Raw genomic sequence first — 19,016 nt, forward strand, 5'->3', positions numbered from 1 at the left:
CGGTGTCTAGGAGTACATGAATGTAGCCACTAAATTTATGGGTAAAAACCCGTTAACAAATAATTAGTTACATTAGTTCGACATTATATCTTATAAATAATTAGGATGTTAAAGTTACCATTGGATTAGGTAACATGGCGACATATGACTCCACGTTGAAGTTGCAAGTCCTGAGACGGTGTGTCTACGAGGACTTTATGGTAGCAACTAAGTCATTTTTAAAATGTATATTGTTGTAAATAATAAATAATTAATAAACAAGCACGCCAGTGATTTAGTAAATATTATACCTTCAACCACTTCTTTACGACATCCGATTGTATATCAATTATACAGGGATGCAGGGTCTATTTATCAGACGTCATCGTATTAAACAATTTTTTACAAGATACTCATACGTCAGTACGTTCCACTTCAGTAGTTAGGATACCTAGTTATCGTTTGAGATCATTGATTTTTTTAATGTTAATTGGAATTTTTTCCATGGGATAAGCTCTTTCCGTTGAACATTTTCGGTGTTCTGACTTTTTAGAACAAAGTAACTGGTTATTGCTCAATCGATAAACTGCAATGCTTTAACAAGCTCTTTTTTGTATGATTGTAGCGGAACTCCATAAACCTGGAAACTGCGAATGACTTCTTTTGTGAACGTTGAATAGATTTAGCGGAAGTTTCAACAGAAAGGCACGTCATTTTGTATTATTTGGACGACCAATTTTTAAAATCCAAAACGTCATTAGTTCTGACCATTTCTACAGTAAATTTCTGCCTCTTTGCAAAACTACAGATTGCTTCACAAACTTACATTGGTGTAAACAAGCCAATCCATGCGATTGAGTTTGCGTTTTACCAAGCCAAAGTCCCAATCACATGGCAAGAAAGAGTGGCCACGAATTGGAAATTTGTGGACAATTTTTTAAAACATTCCTGTGTTTTTATTTTAGTCATCACAGCCGTCACTGTAGAGGTGAAGTTCTTTTACTGTGGTAGGTATGTTTAACTTCAAATAGTTCAAAATATAAGAACAGGTTTTATTTGGACCTTTTTTAGCCACGCCTTGATGGTAAAGAAAAAATAGGGCACTGTTGTCTTTTAAGTTATGAATACTGAATGGAAATACTGATATCTGACGTAGGTAAATAAAAAATATCTTTAACTGGAATCGCCGGTAATAAAATGTTTTGTATATAATCAAAGCAAAGTCTAATAACGCTGTCATTTTCTTTGCACATTTTATTCGTGTTTTGAATGCTATGATAAAATTTTTTAATGCATCTTTAATACACCGTAAGTTCAGCTAAGGCAGCTTTTTAAGCTGTTTCATTCAAAGAAGAACTTGTGCATTTAATATTAAGACTTGCGGTCGCCCAAATTTATAATCAAAATGCTCTTTAAAAATAGTATAATATGTTGAATATGAGACAATACTGGATACATTAATAGACATTATGAACAATTTGGCAAGTGACATTAAAGAAATGAAGAGAACCCAAAACAGAAGTAATGAAGCAATAGAAAGACTTATTTCTGATAACCAAACTTTAAGAGAAGAAAATAAAGACCTGAAGAAAGAAAATATGGAAAATAAAAAGGAGTTCAATGAAGTCAAGGAAACTGTTGAATTCATGGAAAAACAAAGAAGAAAAACCAATGTAGTTTTGAGTGGACTAGCAATCGAAACATACGATCAAAGCGTCTTAAAAGAAGGGAATGAGTAACTTCATTAAACACAATTTAAAGATAGATGTTAAAATTAAAAATGCATAGAAACTGGGAGAGAAAACCTGTCTGATTGAATTAGCAGAACATGAAGAAAAGGTAAAGGTTACGAAAAATAAATCTGAACTAAGACATGTTGAAGAAGGAAAAGTATACATCAATGATAATACCCAAGATGTATTAGGACTATATGGAGAAGAAATAAAAAATGACAATGGGGAACGTATTATTGATATATGCAGAGAAAATAATTTAATAATAATGAACACATTTTTTAAACACAAAGGTGTACATAAATATACAAGAGAAGTCAAAAGTAGAGGCGAAAGATCCATCATAGACTATGTGTTAGTAAATAGATCATCGAGGAAATGCATTAAAGACGTAAGAGTGAAACAAGGAGCTGAAGTGTATAGTGACCACTATCTACCACTATACTAGTTGTAACCAGAACCAGTTTGGGAGTGCGACAAGAATCAATAACGAAAGAGACCAAGAAAACAAGTAAAGCTCATGATACACTCACTATAGAAGTAATCAGGTCACATAAGCTAGCGGACGAGAAGACAGCAAACAAGTTTGAAAACTACGTTAAAAACTACCTAGCAGAGCACGCTGAACATGACTGTGACAGACCAAAATTGGCAAATACTAAAAGAAGCACTCCTAAACGGCGATAAACAAGCATGCGGATTAACAAGAAATAACAGAAGCAAAAAGAGTACAAACTGGTGGAACAATGAAATAAAAGCAGAAGTGAAGTCCAAGAAGATAGCTTGGAAAAATTATTTAAGGAACGGAACTGCAGACAACTACCAAATATATAAACTGCAAAGAATCACACTCAAAGATATGGTACTAGCAGCGAAACGAAAAATTTGGAAAGAATTCGGAAACAAGATGGAAGAAGACTACCACTCTAACGAAAAGTCATTCTTTAAAACCCTAAAGAATTTAAGAACCGAAAAGGATCCACAAACACCAAAGCAAATAAGGGACAAAGAAGGATACTTACTGCATTACAATGACCACATTCTAGATAGATACTGCAATATTTCGAGGATCTACTGAATACCCAAAACGATGTAGACAGAAGAACCAGAAGAGGTAGAGCAAGAAGACCAAATTCAAGATGAAATAACTATAGCAGAAACAAAAGACATCATACAAAAGCTTAAGAAAGGTAAGGCGGCTGGATTTGATAAAATCACAGCAGAAATGCTTAAAAACATGGGCGACAAGGGCATTGAACTGCTAACAAAAGTATGTAATAGAGCATGGAGTGAGAGCCCAATACCAGAAGATTGTGAAGTGGGAGTTATTATACTCATTTTCAAAAAGAGAGACAGACGCGAATGTAGTAACTACAGAGGAATAACACTACTGAGCATTCCATCCAAAGTATATGAGAGAAAAACGTCTGTTACAAGAAGTTGATTCTAAAATGGAACAATCACAGAGTGGATTTAGAAAAGGCAGAAGTATCCAAGATCACATTTTTACTATCAAGAAACTAATACAAAACACACGGAACTCAAGCACTGAGTTATACCAAACCTTTGTAGACTTAGAATATGCATTTGGTAGTACTCCAAGGAAAGTGATTGACATATGTTTAAAAAAGAAAGGTGTGAAAATCAAACTCAGGCAAGCCATTATGAGTATATACAGACATACAAGGAACAAAATCAAAACCGATAATATGGAATCCGAAGAGTTCATAGTAAATGAGAGTCTACGTCAAGGAGGAGTCCTAGACCCCATACTGTTTAACATTGTCTTGGATAACATAATTAAAGAAACTAGAGCAGAAACATTGAAATTATATGCCGGACATAGAAATCTAGATGCAGTGTGGGTCTGCATACGCAGACGATCTAGTGATATTTGGGATAAATGAAGAAGCACTCAATAGAAATTTACAAGTATGGGACGCTGCACTAATTAAACGAAATTTGAACATCAACAATGAGTAGACGAAAGTAATGGTATATGGAAAAAATAGAAAACAAACGAAGATAACACTTAACGGTAATATACTTGAACAAGTCGATACTTACAAATACTTGGGACGGTGTTTGTGCCAATTTTAACTTTTGGTAGTGAAAGTTGGACGCTTACCGATAAATTAAAATCAAAAATACAGAGCATAGAAATAAAGTTTCTTAGAAGAATAATGGGTATAACCAGGTTAGACAGGATTAGAAATGAGGCAGTCAGAGAACATCTTAAGGTCCAATCAATTATTCAGAAAATTGAAGAGGCCCAACTGAGATGGTATGGACACATAGTTAGAATGAATCAAGAAAGACCAGTTAAAAAAGTATGGGAAGCAAGAATACAAACCAAGAGACCAAGGCGCAGGCCAATGAAGACATGGGATGATAATGTAACCTCAATTCTAGAGACAGGACGAGGAATCAGCAAAGAACAAGCAAGAAACCAAGCAAAGAATAAGAAGCAATGGAGAAAAATTGTGCATGCAACTAACTAAAGATATTACACCCGACACCTTAGGGTAAATGGGTTGTTGAATATTTGACATTAACTTCAGCATGTTTCTCTTTGAATAAGGAATGCATAATTTTTACATTAAGCTTTGCGTCTAGGTATTGACATTCTTTGAATGAATAATGACTTTGTTTGACAGGAAATGAATTAATGTGTTCACGAACAATTGCATAATATTGTCAGGAACAGTTTCTCTATTATTCTGTAGACGGGAAAATTTCAGAGATGCAGAAGAGCTTGTAAGCGTTGTTCTCCTTTAGAACTTAGGCCGTGTAAACTTAAAAATGCATGTTTACAAACTTTGCGTCGCTCTGTGTTAACCAACACAAAATAGTCAAAGGATGAAGTTGTTTGTGATGCTTCTACTTTACGAGACCGTCTCTTTTTAATACCTTTAGACTCTATTAAACCTTGCAGATCGCCGAAATATCAAAGTATTTGTCTATAAACAACAACAAAATAACCTGCTTGTCATTTATCACCAAGCAAAATCGCTGTGTTCATGGCACTACTAGCGCCAGTCAAAGATCAGCGGCAAATTTATGAAACGATATAAGTCAATGACATATCGTTTCATAAATAGATGAAGTGTTCTGTTGGCTGCCTACCTATCAGCAGTACTGAAGACTTATATTCTTTTATGACTAAACGTTAGATATAAGTACTGAAAACAAATTTTCGTCATAACCTCAATTTACATAAAGTAGTGACTTATATCCTTTCATAAATAAGCGATTTACTTAAGCTATTCTGCTTCTAAGCCACTCATTTCTCCTTTTATGTATCTTCAATATTCACATTTACTACAAGCTATCAATAGCAGATTGTAAATTTGCAAATTTATTAAAAAAATATATATAAATATTATATAAAATTATATGTCATATATATCTTAGTCACCATAATTGAAAAGAGACATGTATAAAAATGATTCAGTTAGTTGTTTTGTATCGGTAATGATTACAATCATTATCGATATTTAAAGAGCATTTAACAAAATAAAAAAAAACATTTTAGTTCATACAATATTATTTACTTGAAAAAATAAAGTAAATGTAAAAATTTTATGGGAAATAGCTTTCACATTACCCTGCGAACCTTTACTGCGAAACTGAAATCTAGAAATTACCATCGTCATCGCTTATTTGAATATGCATCCATTTAAATGATGTATAAATTGAATTCATCTGTTTGCATTTGAATTTAAATTAGCATTCGACTTGAACGCTGCGAAAGCGCGCTCGAATTGAATTAATTGTATAAATTGTGCAAATTTTAGTTCGTTTATAGACGAAGAAGCGACAATTTAAAACTGATTTCGTATTGTAATTAGGACTTATTTAAATTCATTTTTATATGTCTATCGTTATTAAACTGTGTCCTGTATTGCTAAAATCCCATAAAAATGGTTTTAGCTGGAATATATTGTTTGAGCCATACTTCTAAATGTCCGAATAGATGCTGTATAATTTGATACTGCAGATGTTGATAAAAGACAAATATTTTAACTGTATATTTTAAAAATATTGTATCTGTTAGCTACGGAAGGAAATATATAATAAAAGCACTTGTTAGTTCTGAGGGTGAATATAAAGTAAATATCTATATGTAAATTTTGCTGTACTCATCTTGATGGCGGAAAAATATAGTAATGTCAGTATATTTACTAAAATTGTAAAGTAAAATGTTATCCTTTCATAAAACATTTTCAGAATTACAAAGTGTGCTGAAATGAGTTTTATTCTGTACTTAACATAAATCGTCGGACTAGCAGTCCGAAAATCTAGAAACAGTCCAAAAAAATAAATATTTTCGAAAAAACGGTCTGAAAACTTGTCGATTCTTTAAATATTTAATTAATATAGACAAAAAAAAACAATTGCACACATGTATTTACACAAAATTTATTACAACTTGTATTGAAACTCATGTTTTGAAAATAAAAGTTTACAGATATACCTTTTGTACATTTTGAGTACTATAAAACACAAAAAACCAAATTAAACAATTACAAAACAACTATTTCTAAGAAATTAATCAAAGACTAAATAAAAAACAAATCTTGGTATGTCTTCGGACATACTATCCTGTAGGCAGTCGGAGCAAATGCATTTTGCATTTTCTAAGCATCCAAATTTTTGGTATTTTTGACAGATGTATCTGGTTATAACATATTTAAAAAACGAGTTCCCTCTATACTTGTTCACAAGAATAACAAAATTATTGTAAATGAGCCCGAAATATGAAAAGAATGACAGCTGTATATATCAGAGTTGTTTAAAGATGACAGGAATAATATTGAAGAATTCTACCAAAACTGTACTGACGGCTCAGAAATTATGAAATGTCAGGTAGAACACGCTATAAATAATGCTAAAATTAGAAAAGCTTGTGATTCACGCCAGCTGAGTTGCTGAAAATAATAGAAGATGATAACATAAAAGTAGTAGTAAGACTTTTTAATTCAATATATAACAACGGAGTGATTCCCACAGATTAGCTCAAATCCATCTTTGTCGCAATACCTAAAAAACACAATGTAAGAAAATGCTCAGAATATCGATTAACTAGCCTAATGAGCCACACTCTTAAAATTTTCCTAAGAATACTTTACAACAGAATTAGACGCAAATGCGAAGAAGATCTCGAAGATATCCAATTTTGTTTTAGAAATGCTATGGGAACCAGGGAGGCACTTTTTGCGCTTAACATCCTATAACAAAAATGCCTGGATAAAGGATATTCCTGTCATTAAAAATTTGCACTGGAATCAAACTGCTATCGTAAAAATTGGAGATAACTACAACGATAAAATCTCCATATAACGAGGACTAAGACAAGGTTGCATTTTGTCGCCAACATTGTTCAATGTTTACTCGGACCAGTTATTTAAAAAGGCACCTGAGAGACAACCATATGGAATAAAAATCAACGAGGAACTACTTAATGTGATTAGATATGCAGACGATACAGTTATTCTTTCAGATAATATTAAAGGTCTCCAAATTCTGCTTGATCGTATTCACGAGGTAGGACAGGAAATGGGCATAAAAATAAACTCAAACAAAACCAAATTTTTAGTGTTTAGTCGTGACCCACATCCCGATGCAAAGCAATAATTAAACGGAGTCCAAGTTGAGAAAGTCCACAAAATGACATATTTGGTAACTGTGATAACTGACCAACTAGATCCAGACCTAGAAATAAAACGTAGAATAGCAATGACTAAAACTACTTTTATGAAAATGAAGTCACTGCTTTGCAATAATCATCTCAGTTTAGAACTAAGACAAAGAATGTTTAAGTGTTATGTTTGGTCCGTACTTTTTGTATAGTGCAGAAGTGTGGACGCTAAAAGTATCGATCATGAACAAAATTGAAGCATTGGAAATGTGAGTTCATAGACGAATTCTGAAAATACCTTGGACAGCAAGAAAAACTAATGAAGAAGTACTAAGGAGCGTCAACAAAGATAGAGAACTGCTAAAGACCGTTAAACATCGAAAAAAGTCTTATCTGGGACATATAGTAAGGGGAAGTCGATATAAAATATTACAACTGATCCTTAAAGGTAAAATAGAGGGCCGTAGAGGTGTAGAAAGAAAACAAGTTTCTTGGTTACAAATCATTCGTGAATGGACACAGATATCACATGCAGGACAATTATTCTATATTGCAGAAGATCGAGAAGCCTTCACAATGGTGATCGCCAACGTCGTATAATTCTGATATGGCACGCGAAGAAGAAGAAGTATCTGGTTGGACTATTTTTTTTGTCTACTACATTAAAAACAACGACCTCTACGATTAGGTTGTGAATTTGGGGCTGAAATAATTTTTTCTTTAATACAGCCAAATTTCTTTTGTTCTTGACCTAATTGATCTAGGAATACGTTTATTCAAAAATCGACGTTGCAAATGATCGTTTACTAGTTCCATTACAAGAGCTTCTAGAAAATGTCTTCTAGGCATTTTATGTATCGTATTAGATTTATATTTGTTTATTACAAGTGAATTGTTACCGGCTACATTCACTACAGAATAAAAAATGACCATAGGCCATGGGCGAGTGGCTCTAGCGCAATTGTAGGCGGCACACATTTTATACTAAACTATATACTATACTTTATACTAACTAAATATACTCTTTGGGTTTATTATAGTCAATGATGATTTCTGGCTTGCCCGTTAATTCTTCTGGCAAATCGTTGTGGTGCATGGTTGAGAGTCAAATACCGTTTTTGTCGTTTTTCTCTAAAAGCAAACATACTTGTTTTTTCTGCTCTCTTAGGATCAGTTAATTAAAGTGGAAGCTTTCTTTTGTTTTTTTCTCATTTCTTATAGTGCCTATCATAGTCAGATAATGTTCGTTCAAGAGAAGATCGGCCAAGCTGAGGCTCTTAAAAAATTGTTTATTGCACATTTCTGTGAGAACCAGATATAGGACTGCAGAGGCGAGGATAGAGGGAAATATTGCTCGTATCAACTTTATATGGGCTGTTCTCCAACGTACACCTCTAGATTTGCGGTATAAAGAAACTTTTTTTATGCAGTATTAATTAGGTTTATTGGCATAATATACCCCAAAGCCACACTTGCTACGAAAAGCTTTCAATTTTTCATCTACCACTATATGCTGATAATGAAAAATGTTTAGGTAGATTTGAATTAAACAAATCGAAAATTTTACTCACAGATACATTTGTGAAATTTTTGCCTCTCTAATCGTGTTAGTTTATTATTAAAACGGATGTGTGTGAGCAAAACTTGAACCGTGCAAGTGATATTGTCAATCTAAAAACCTCTGGCGATGAGCCGCTTGTCCTAAAGAGATCTTCTGCATTTCTGTGGTTATTTTTGGTTACCCCAGCTATATATAAAAGACCCAATAGTGACCTATATTCTAAAATATCTTTTTTTTTTTCGATTTATTACTGAGATTGTAAGAACACAGTTCAATAAAGATATTCTTCTTGTCTATAATGTTTTGCAAAATCTCTTCAGTAAAAAAACAACTACAAATCTTTGATGCGTTTTTCATATATCTTACTTCCCTAGTTACTCCAGAAATGTTCATCTCTTTTAAATTGTCGCTGCGAGTTCGTATCCAGCGGTTTCCTACATGTTTCTTCTATTTAGTAGTTCCGTCCTTGCCAATAAAATGCGATACGCTTTGTGGAACATTCAAGACTTCTGAGATTAGCTTCTCAATTTCTTATTCTTCCATGTTGATGTCGTGGTCCTATATCTCTTCGAAATCTCCTTTCAAACTAGCATCGTCATCGTCTGGTTCAACTTCTGGCTCAGAATTAGAATGCGGAATTCCGCATGAAGCTTTTCAAGATAATGCTTGTTGATTTTGAAAACTCGTATTCAAAAAATCTGTAAAAAATAAGTTTATATAAAACAAATATGCAAAAAACATAATCAGTAGATCACTCCCAATTATAAATTACATAAATACGTTTTATTTACCCCAGAAATAAAATATCTTAAAATTGAATCTTACCTGAAGATTTGTGACAACTTGTATAACGTGCGGACTTACGTTCCCCAGTCCAATATAGCAGCAGAACCAAATGCACTAGACAACTCTCACAACTGTACTGAATAAAGTATCCCCTTGCTTGAAGCTAGCGAGCACGCCACGACCGAAATCATAATTAATCGTCAGAAATCGACAAATAATTCAACAAGCGGACTCATAGTCCGCACGTTAACTCCAAAATAATTATAACTAAATCAATTATTGAAAATAATTTTGTAATAAAAGAAAAATAAATGGTTCAAAAGTTTAAAGGGCATAGCCAGATAATAATGTCAAAATTGACTCAGGTAAAACTTCACCCCAAACTTTAGGATATTTTTGGGCATCACAAAAGATGAAGATTTAACAAATTTTAGCTCACCTTAAAATTTCATAAAATGTCAAAATTTGTTTTTTAGCTATATCTCGCTTAATTTTTTCTAAAATATTGTATTTTTTTCAAATTGATTTTTGAAACTCGTTATGTGTGAAAAGGATAATATCCAGACGATAAAATATATTTTTTATTAAACACCTTCTTCTTTTTCATGTGCCATCTCCTCTAAGAATGTTGGCAACCATCATGGCAATTCGCACGTACGATACCGCTGCTCTAAAGAGGTCAGCAGAAGTGCAGTTAAACCAAGCTCTCAAATTGTTTAACCAGGATATGTGTCTTCTTCCGCGACACCTTCTACCCTGTATTCTTCCTTGTATTATTAATTGCAGCAAGTTATAACCCTCGAACCTCATGACATGTCCCAGATATTGCAGTTTTCTGACTTTAATTGTATTTAAAACCTCTTTATCTTTTTCCATTCTTCTCAACACCTCGACATTCGTGACTCTATCCACCCAACTTATTCTTAATATCCTTCTGTAGGCCCATAACTTGAAGACTTCTAATCTGTCCGAAACATCTTTCTTTAATGTCCAAGACTCCAATCCATAAAATAATACGGAGAACACGTAGCATCTTAGAAGTCTTATCTTTAAAGAAATTGTAATGTCCTTGCTGCAGAGTACTTTTTTCAGTTTATTGAAAGAATTTTTTGCCTGTCCTATTGTTGCCTATCTTTTGCCTATCTCTTCTGTGTACTCATTATTTTCGTTAAATATTGTACCCAGATATTTGTATTTTTTAACTTTTTTAATTTGTTCTACATTTATTGTTGTTTTCTTGGCGCTGTTGGGCTTTTGTAATTACCATAAATTGTGTCTTTTTTGTGTTTAGGGACAGTCCGTTTTCTTCACTGACTTCTACCACTCTGTCAACCATTTGTTGTAAATCCTCAAGACATTCCGCTAATAAAATAGTGTCGTCGGCAAACCGTATATTACTGATTGGTCGGCCATTTACTTTTATTCCCATAGTTAGTTCTTCTAGTGCGTCCTGGAATATTTCCTCTGAATACAAATTGAACAAAGTAGGAGACAGACAACAGCCCTGCCTGATGCCCCTCTCAATCTGTATTTTATTTGAAAAGACGTTGTTCTCTTTTACCACAGTGATCTGATTATAATAGATAGCGCTAATGATCCTGATGTCTCTCATACCTAAGTTTTTCTTTTCAAGTAGTTCGATAAGACGGTTATGTCTGACCTTATCGAAGGCTTTGTTGTAATCCAAGAAACACATATATACTGGCTGATTAACATCCATGCACCTTTGCACAAGTACATTCACAGCGAACAGGGCTTCCCTCGTTTTCAGTGCATATTAAACGCCACAAAAGTATTAATTTTTGTGACGTGATTGACAATATAAAAATGTTACTTTTACGCCTAGATATAAAAATGAAGCACTTTTACGCCTAAGCACAAAAGTTTAAAAGTCAAAACCTCAAAAGCAAAAGATTAAAGTGATATTACAAATTAAGGGGTTTAATTTGTGATTGAACATGGTCTTAGGATTAAAAAATATGTGTTAAATAAATAATTTGTCTATCTGGTTTACTAAATAACTGACATCTGATAAAAGTATACAAAATAAAATCCTGGGAATTTATTTGGGTAAAACTTTTACGTGAAAGAAACATATTTTCAACATGTCACTATAAAATATCAGGTTTATTAGTTTTCTGAGAGAAAATGCAATCTAAATGTAGAAAATAATCTACTTATTTATAAAAGCTTTCTCTTAGTAGAAATGCCTATCCGTTTCGGTTGTTAACTTTTAGGAGAGTTATTGTTATTTTGTTATTTCATAGAAGAAAATAACACTAGAATTCAGCAGTTTAATATCATTTTGAAATTTAAGTACTGATTTTTACTTGATTCCTTGCACTGTAATCTTCTTAGCTAAATTAAAAGTACAATTTAATAATTATCGGATAGAAAAATATACATACACATTATACAATTAAATAATTATCGGATAAACAAATACCAGTTTAGCAGGTTGATTGCCACATAAAAATCATAAAAAATACCTATGATGCCAAGAAGAAAATACTATAATAGAGTAATGAATGAATTTTACTTTGCATGTTCTTTAAATTATTTAAAATAGCAAATATTTAAAAGGCAAAACCATGGCAAGTAGAAGAAAAACTTTCAATTTACAGAAGCAAGAACATTTAGATGAGCTACTCAGATCTTTAAAAGATGGTGACTTTGAAATTACGAAAAATTCAACAAGGATAGTAACAGTGATGAAGAAGACTATGCAGAAAACCGAGAAGAAGATTCTGAAACTAAACAAGAGGATGAAATGAATAAACTGGAGATGGAACATAATGAAAATATTTTTTTCTTGGAAAAAATAAAATGACGAAATTGCATTTTGTCCCTAAATCAAATAGAATTCATGCTAGAGCTTATAATCCCATTAAGAATCTGTCAGGCGTCATAAAGAATGCGAAAAAAGCGACAACACCTCTTAGATATGTTGGCATTGTTTTTCTACCAATGAGATATTGGAAATGATAGTAACATATACAAACCAATATAAATCATGACAGATAATTTTGAACGTCAAAAAGTGACGCAAGGCTTATTGACTTACTTGAATTAAAAACATTTATAGGGCTGATATTTCCAGCAGGGGTCTACAAAAACAACAGACTGAGTTTGAAACAACTTTGGGGATCAAATGGAGATGGTGTCGAAAAATTTGGACTAGTCATGAGTATTAAAAAATTTAAATTCATAATTCGATGCTTAAGATTTAATGACCGTTTGACAAGAGAAGAAAGAAAGAAAACAGATTGACTGGCAGCTGTAAAGGATATTTTTACAAAGTTTGTTGATTATTGTCAAAAAAATTATTCGTAAGGACAAAATGTAACCTTGGACAAGAAATTTAAAACCATTCGTGAACGACGTACTTTTCTTCAGTATATACGGTCAAAACCTGCAAATTATGGTTTGAAGATTTGTCAAAAAAATTATTCTTAAGGACAAATGTAACCTTGGACAAGAAATTAAAAACCATTCGTGGACGACGTACTTTTCTTCAATATATACCGTCAAAACCTGCAAATTATGGTTTGAAGATTTTTGCTTTTATAGATGCTAAGGTATATTACTTATATAGCTTAAAAATCCATGCAGGAAAACAACTCGAAAGTCAGTTCAATGTCAGTAATATCCCATAAAAGTCACAGGCCGAAATCTGCTGACAACTGGTTTAATGATTTTGACTTGGTAGAAACCCTACGGCAAAACAAAATTTTAAACATTGTAACTGTCAAAAAAAACCAAGAAAACGATACCACCGTACATTATTTCAACAGTTGGGAGACAACAATATTTCTATTTTACATGATGACAAACAAATAGATCCTGACACTGATAATTCTTCACTTTCATTTTGAGTTGTCTCTTTCTTGCTAGATATCCTCAATAATTCGCTAAAATGCAGTTTTTGGAAAAATCAACTCGATGTTGCCATAAATTTAGAAATATTTAAATATTTTAGCCGTTTTACATATCTGTCACGAAAGCGTACCAATGACAGAGTCCACAGAAATACGAAGAAGTAAGAAACGTATAATGCATTTTATTTTGGGAATCAAAAGAAAGAGCATTTGTATGTATTCATTATTTTACTGTTTTTAACCTAAGACTACAAGCTTGTCGGTCGAAAGGACCGAACCGTGATAAATTTTTAAACGACGCTGCTTGTATATTGGTGGAGGTACTGATCTTCCTAGAATGCTCCAAGCGGTTTTTCTCTTACCGATTGGCGTTATATTATTTTAGTTTTTGGTTGGCCTTTAAGAGATACAGTTTAATATTTTTGTATTCGGTGCTTTTGACCGAACGTGTGTACATAAGTATCAAAGATATTTGTGTTGCATTTTTACAATTTTAGATATTGGTGTGCATTTTACAGTTAATAATACGGTAAGTGAATTATTGGTATGTGATTATTTTTATAATATTTCTTAAGTCTAGTATTTAAGTAGAAAATATAGTCACATGTATGGTGATTTGTGATAGTATTTTTTAATTTGCAGGTTATGTGTTCTTACGGGAAACAAATAAAGCCTATTTTAGACATATGGACTGAAATTGAGAGCAATGATGAGATAGGTAGACTTCCTGAAGACCAAGATGACGTTTCGGAGAACAATAATCACGACTCTAATTCAAAGCAGTCAGAAGGAGAAGAGCTACCAAATTTTAACGAAACTCAGCAAGATCTAAATACTCCTCTGTGTTTTGTGGAAAGGGACAAAAAGTCGTTGTGGAATAAATTTCCCCTAGTTGTTTCAAAAAAAAAGACCCGGAGCTAAGTGACTCAATCTTCTGGTGTAATTGAAAATGCCAGAAAAGCAAAAACCATTATTGATGCTTGGCAATTGTTTTTTCCACACTCCGTCATTAGCGAAATAGTTGAACACACAAACAAATATATTCTAAAGCTTTGTACAAATTACAGTAGAGAAAGAGATGCCACCAGTGCAAATATGAAAAGAAATTAAAGCACCTATTGGTCTTCTATATTTTGCTGGATCCTTGCGGTCATCACACATTTGAAAGATCTGTGGGTACAGGCCGAAACCGGCGTAGAGATTTTTCGTCTTAAAATGGCAATTAATTGATTTTAATTTTTGTTGCGAGCGCTTCGCTTTGACGATCTTGATGATAGAGAGGAACAGAAACAGTACGATAAGCTATCTCATATAAGAGAATTTTTTAATGGATGTGTTGAGCGATGCAAAGCCAATTATGCTCTAAGTGAATTTGTGATAATTGATGAAATACTTAAGTGATTTCGCGGCAAATATGGATTTCGGCAATATATACCGAATACACCTGCAAAGTATGGAATCGACGTATTATCGCTTGTTGTTTCCACGTCATATTATACCTATAATCTAGAGGTGTACGTTGGGATTCAACCAGATGGGCTCTATAAAGTTGACAATAGCGCCTCTTCAGTCGTACAAATAATAATTAAACCAATTTCTGAAACTGGAAGAAATGTAACTGTCGATAATTGGTTTACGTCGATACCTTTAGTCTTAGATTCGCTAAAAAAAACGCAAACTAACTGTTACGGGCACAATTCGCAATAATAAAACAGAAATTCTCGGGATTTTTACCGCAAAGTTAAAGTAGAGTAAAGGTACTTCGAGCATTTTTGGTTTCACCGAAGACATGACTTTGGTATCCTATAAGCCCAAGCCAAACAAAATAGTTACATTATTGTCAACAATGCGTTACAAATACGAGATTGATCCAGAAAGTGAAGATACGTACAAGCCAACAATGACTACATTTTACAATACACCAAAGGGAGGTGTTGATACCTTTGATGAGCTAAAAGGAACTTACTCTGTGTCACGAAAAAGTTACCGATGGCCTCTAACATTATTTATACTTTCTTGAATATATCTTGAATAAACAGCCATATTGTTGCTGACAAAAATAACAATACTCGTAGTACCCGCCAAAACTTTTTAAAATCATGAGAAGTGACTATGAGAAGTCGTATAAAAGAAATATTGGACAACCCGGAGGTTTCTATGCAACGTTGCCAGTATGACGTTCCAGGCGGATGTCATTTTTGCTCGTCGAAAAAGAACAGAAAAACAAAGACCCTATGTATGTGTACAGTGTCAAAAGTATATATACAGATAACGAAAATGTTTTGTTGACGATAAAAATTAAGATTTATTACAATCCAATCTCTAGAAAATATTTTTATTACAATGCTCTAAAACTAATTTTTTAGCCTTAATGGCAATACAAATAAATAAGTAACTAAATAAGTAATATGTTTTATTGTCACTGAAAATTGTACAAATTTTATGGACAAACTTAAACATAAAAAATACTACCGAATTAAGAACCTACAAACGTAAAATGTACCTAAAAAAAATTAAAATTAGGAAAGCAGATTAATGAATTAAGGGCTCAAATATTCTACCTCCTTGTGTGAAACAGTAACCAAATCTGTCATACAGATTTCTGCTCATATTTTGGAGTAGGGCTGGTGTAATGTTTGCAGGGAAATGAAGTATTTTTGCTATTAACTTGACTAGGTTTGTGGCCCTTTCAAACTGATGCCTATAAATGTTTTCTTTAAGAAAACCCCAAAAGAGAAATCGTTAGGCGCTAAGTCACAGGATCTAGCAGGCCATTTAATTGTACCACGTGTACTTATGAGTATGAAACGTTTGATTGAGGAAGTCAATAGTTGCTCTAGAGTTGTGAGCCGAACACCCATCCTGTTGGAAATGAACCTCCAGAAAATTAACGGGAAGGCGTCGAACTGCAGGAATGATCTCATTCTGTAAAAGTTGTAAATATTTGAACCCGTTTAGGTTTCCATCGATAAAAAATTGACCGACAATACGGTCGCCTAACATCCCAGTCCAAACATTTAACTTTTGCGGATGCTGAGTTCGCACTGCAACACTGAGGTGCTTATTTTTTCGAGAATAATACCTTGCAACGAATTAATTGTGTTTTTTATGTAATGAAAATGAATATTCGTCAGAAAATAAAATATTTTTTAAAGAGTATTCATTTTCATTCTGTTTATCTAACATAATTTCACAATACTCCATCCGCCTAAAGTTATCTTCCGGAAACAGTTCTTGTGTTGGTTGTATCTTAAAACAGTCATACCCATTCCTTTGGGGACACGCTGGACAGTTCGAGCATTCACGTTAACTTCCCTAGCAATTTGTACACTATTGCAGGGTTCACTAGCTTCCACAAAAGCACAAATATCAATATCCCTGTTTTGACGCTCCTCATCGACAGGTCTAACACGTGGTTCATTACCTTTATGGCACTTTTTACAACTGTTTAAACATCCCGAAGTTTAAAAATGTTTAATGGTATTTTTAACTGTTGTAATACTTGGTGGGGGTCCATTTTCGAAGGCAACAATAAATAAATCAATTACTTCGCGTATCAAATGACCCTGAAAGTACCATGTTACAAGTTGCACTTTTCCTTGGACGGTATACAACGTAATAGGCATTTTATTAATTATTTGTTTATTCTTGTAGAACTTCGTTTGGAATTTTGAATGGCAATGTTACAATTACGACAATTCGTACCTACTGTGAAATGAATATAGAGGTGGAAACGTGTAACATGTCACAGCGATTGCCATTGTGTTATATGGTCAATAAAACAATCTCGTGATCTGTATGCCGAGAACATACTTCCCAGCTTTGTACTGAATGCTATAAAAGCCAACAATAAATGAAAAATTGTACAGTTTAAAATAAAAGATTTTTGGTTTATATTTAAGTTCTACTTCTTTTTTTATTAATTAAAACCAAAACTATGTATACGGTCGATTTGACCGTGCGCGTGTTACAATGTAAATTTTTTGTTGCGTGTAATGCCGAGTTAACAACATGTATTTATGATAAAATTGTATCCACTATGTAAAAACCAGAAACTATACAAAAATATTGTTACTGTATATATATATATAAAAAAAAAAGATTCTCCAATCTATTGTCGCTTTTTATATGAAACGTGACTTAATCAATAAAAGATTTTATTGCGTATTTTTATATTTGTTCTCTTTTCGGAATGGAAGCGCGTTGCCGGAGAAAAGAAAAGATGCGATGGTTTCAAAGAAAATTGTATTAGACTCCGCATTTTCAGCAGCGCTAAGTTTGAAACGAAAATGCATGAAAAAGTAAAAAGAACTTAAGTACAGGCAAATTGGAACCGACACTAATTTAATATTCAAGTCGATTTTCATTTTGATAACAAGTCTTTATCGTTTTTTTGTGAAAATGGCTACAATAATGAAATCGAAGACGGGAAATTTTTGAGATTAATATCTTGATTTAGTTACAAAACACTTATTTGACATTTTTTAATGTTTTCTAGATTCGAGAACTGTGGGAAACGTTTGTTGGCAATTGTAGGAATAATTACAGCTTAGGAGGGTATGTCACGGTAGATAAAATGCTCTATGCGTTTAGGGGAAGATGTTCGTTTCGCGTTTATATCCCAAACAAACGTGCAAAGTATGGCATTAAGGTATTTGCAATGGTAGACTTAAGATCATTTTATGTGTCAAATTTAGAAATCCCTGCCTCAGGATTCACTCCCTGCCTCTCGACGCGTTAGTGTTCTGAGCTGTTGGACGTGAATCCCTGTCCTGGCATTTGGTTTTCACCTCTGGCTGCGTTGAGTAGTTGAGTTACTGTGACCAAATGCCCATCTTGGTAGTTAGTATTCGCCTCTGGTTGCGTTGAGTAACTGAGTTACCGTTGCTAACTACCCATCTTCCTGTCTCTTGTTTTTCTTTTTCTTTTTTTGTTCTCCTGAAGAAGCTACATACAATTGTAGCGAAACGTCGAGATGAACCCACTTTTGGGTCACTCACAAATGACACGGTCCAAACCCGGAAGACGAATAAACTATAATTCATTTGATGTGATTTGTAAGTGGTCATTACATATGTGGGATGGAGGTTGTTGGGATCTACTATCATCAGAGTTCTTTGATAAACTTGGTCCATATGCAAATTTCTTGATTTTTATCTGTGATGATGTTTTCCTGTTGATCTCGCAGTTTGTTAGCTGTATTTAATTTCTAAAGACCAGCTGCTTGTTTATGCATTTTAAACGTATCGTGTTTTTCTTCCAATAAATATATTTCTTCACACTGTGATTTTAACCAATTTTCTTTGGCCTTTCGTATTTGTGTTCTTATTTGTCTGTGAATATTGTTGTACATTCTTTTGTTGTTTTTTGATTTTTTTCTTTTTTCCATGAGTTGCAGTATCTTGTCATTTATCTGACTGTTCTTTTTCACTTTTTTC

At 33.3% G+C, this 19,016-nt stretch overlaps 3 protein-coding genes across 3 annotated transcripts in view; all 3 read left to right on the top strand.

Moving 5' to 3' along the window:
* LOC140445742 (calsenilin-like) overlaps positions 1 to 19,016 on the top strand; it is an 859,410-nt gene that overhangs the window by 409,001 nt on the left and 431,393 nt on the right. The gene's annotated exons all lie outside the window — the stretch shown is intronic.
* On the top strand, positions 2,341 to 2,790 carry LOC140446614 (uncharacterized). The gene has a single exon (XM_072539191.1). The coding sequence runs from the start codon at positions 2,341 to 2,343 to the stop codon at positions 2,788 to 2,790; it is 450 nt and encodes a 149-aa protein (XP_072395292.1).
* Positions 3,896 to 4,213, top strand: LOC140446615 (uncharacterized). Its single transcript, XM_072539193.1, has one exon. The coding sequence runs from the start codon at positions 3,896 to 3,898 to the stop codon at positions 4,211 to 4,213; it is 318 nt and encodes a 105-aa protein (XP_072395294.1).

This window comes from Diabrotica undecimpunctata, chromosome 7 (assembly GCF_040954645.1).
Source record: "Diabrotica undecimpunctata isolate CICGRU chromosome 7, icDiaUnde3, whole genome shotgun sequence".
Taxonomy (NCBI): domain Eukaryota; kingdom Metazoa; phylum Arthropoda; class Insecta; order Coleoptera; family Chrysomelidae; genus Diabrotica; species Diabrotica undecimpunctata.

Bases quoted from the DNA above. Each gene is read 5' to 3' on its own strand.
- LOC140446614 (XM_072539191.1), top strand. From the start codon at position 2,341: ATGACTGTGACAGACCAAAATTGGCAAATACTAAAAGAAGCACTCCTA.
- LOC140446615 (XM_072539193.1), top strand. From the start codon at position 3,896: ATGGGTATAACCAGGTTAGACAGGATTAGAAATGAGGCAGTCAGAGAA.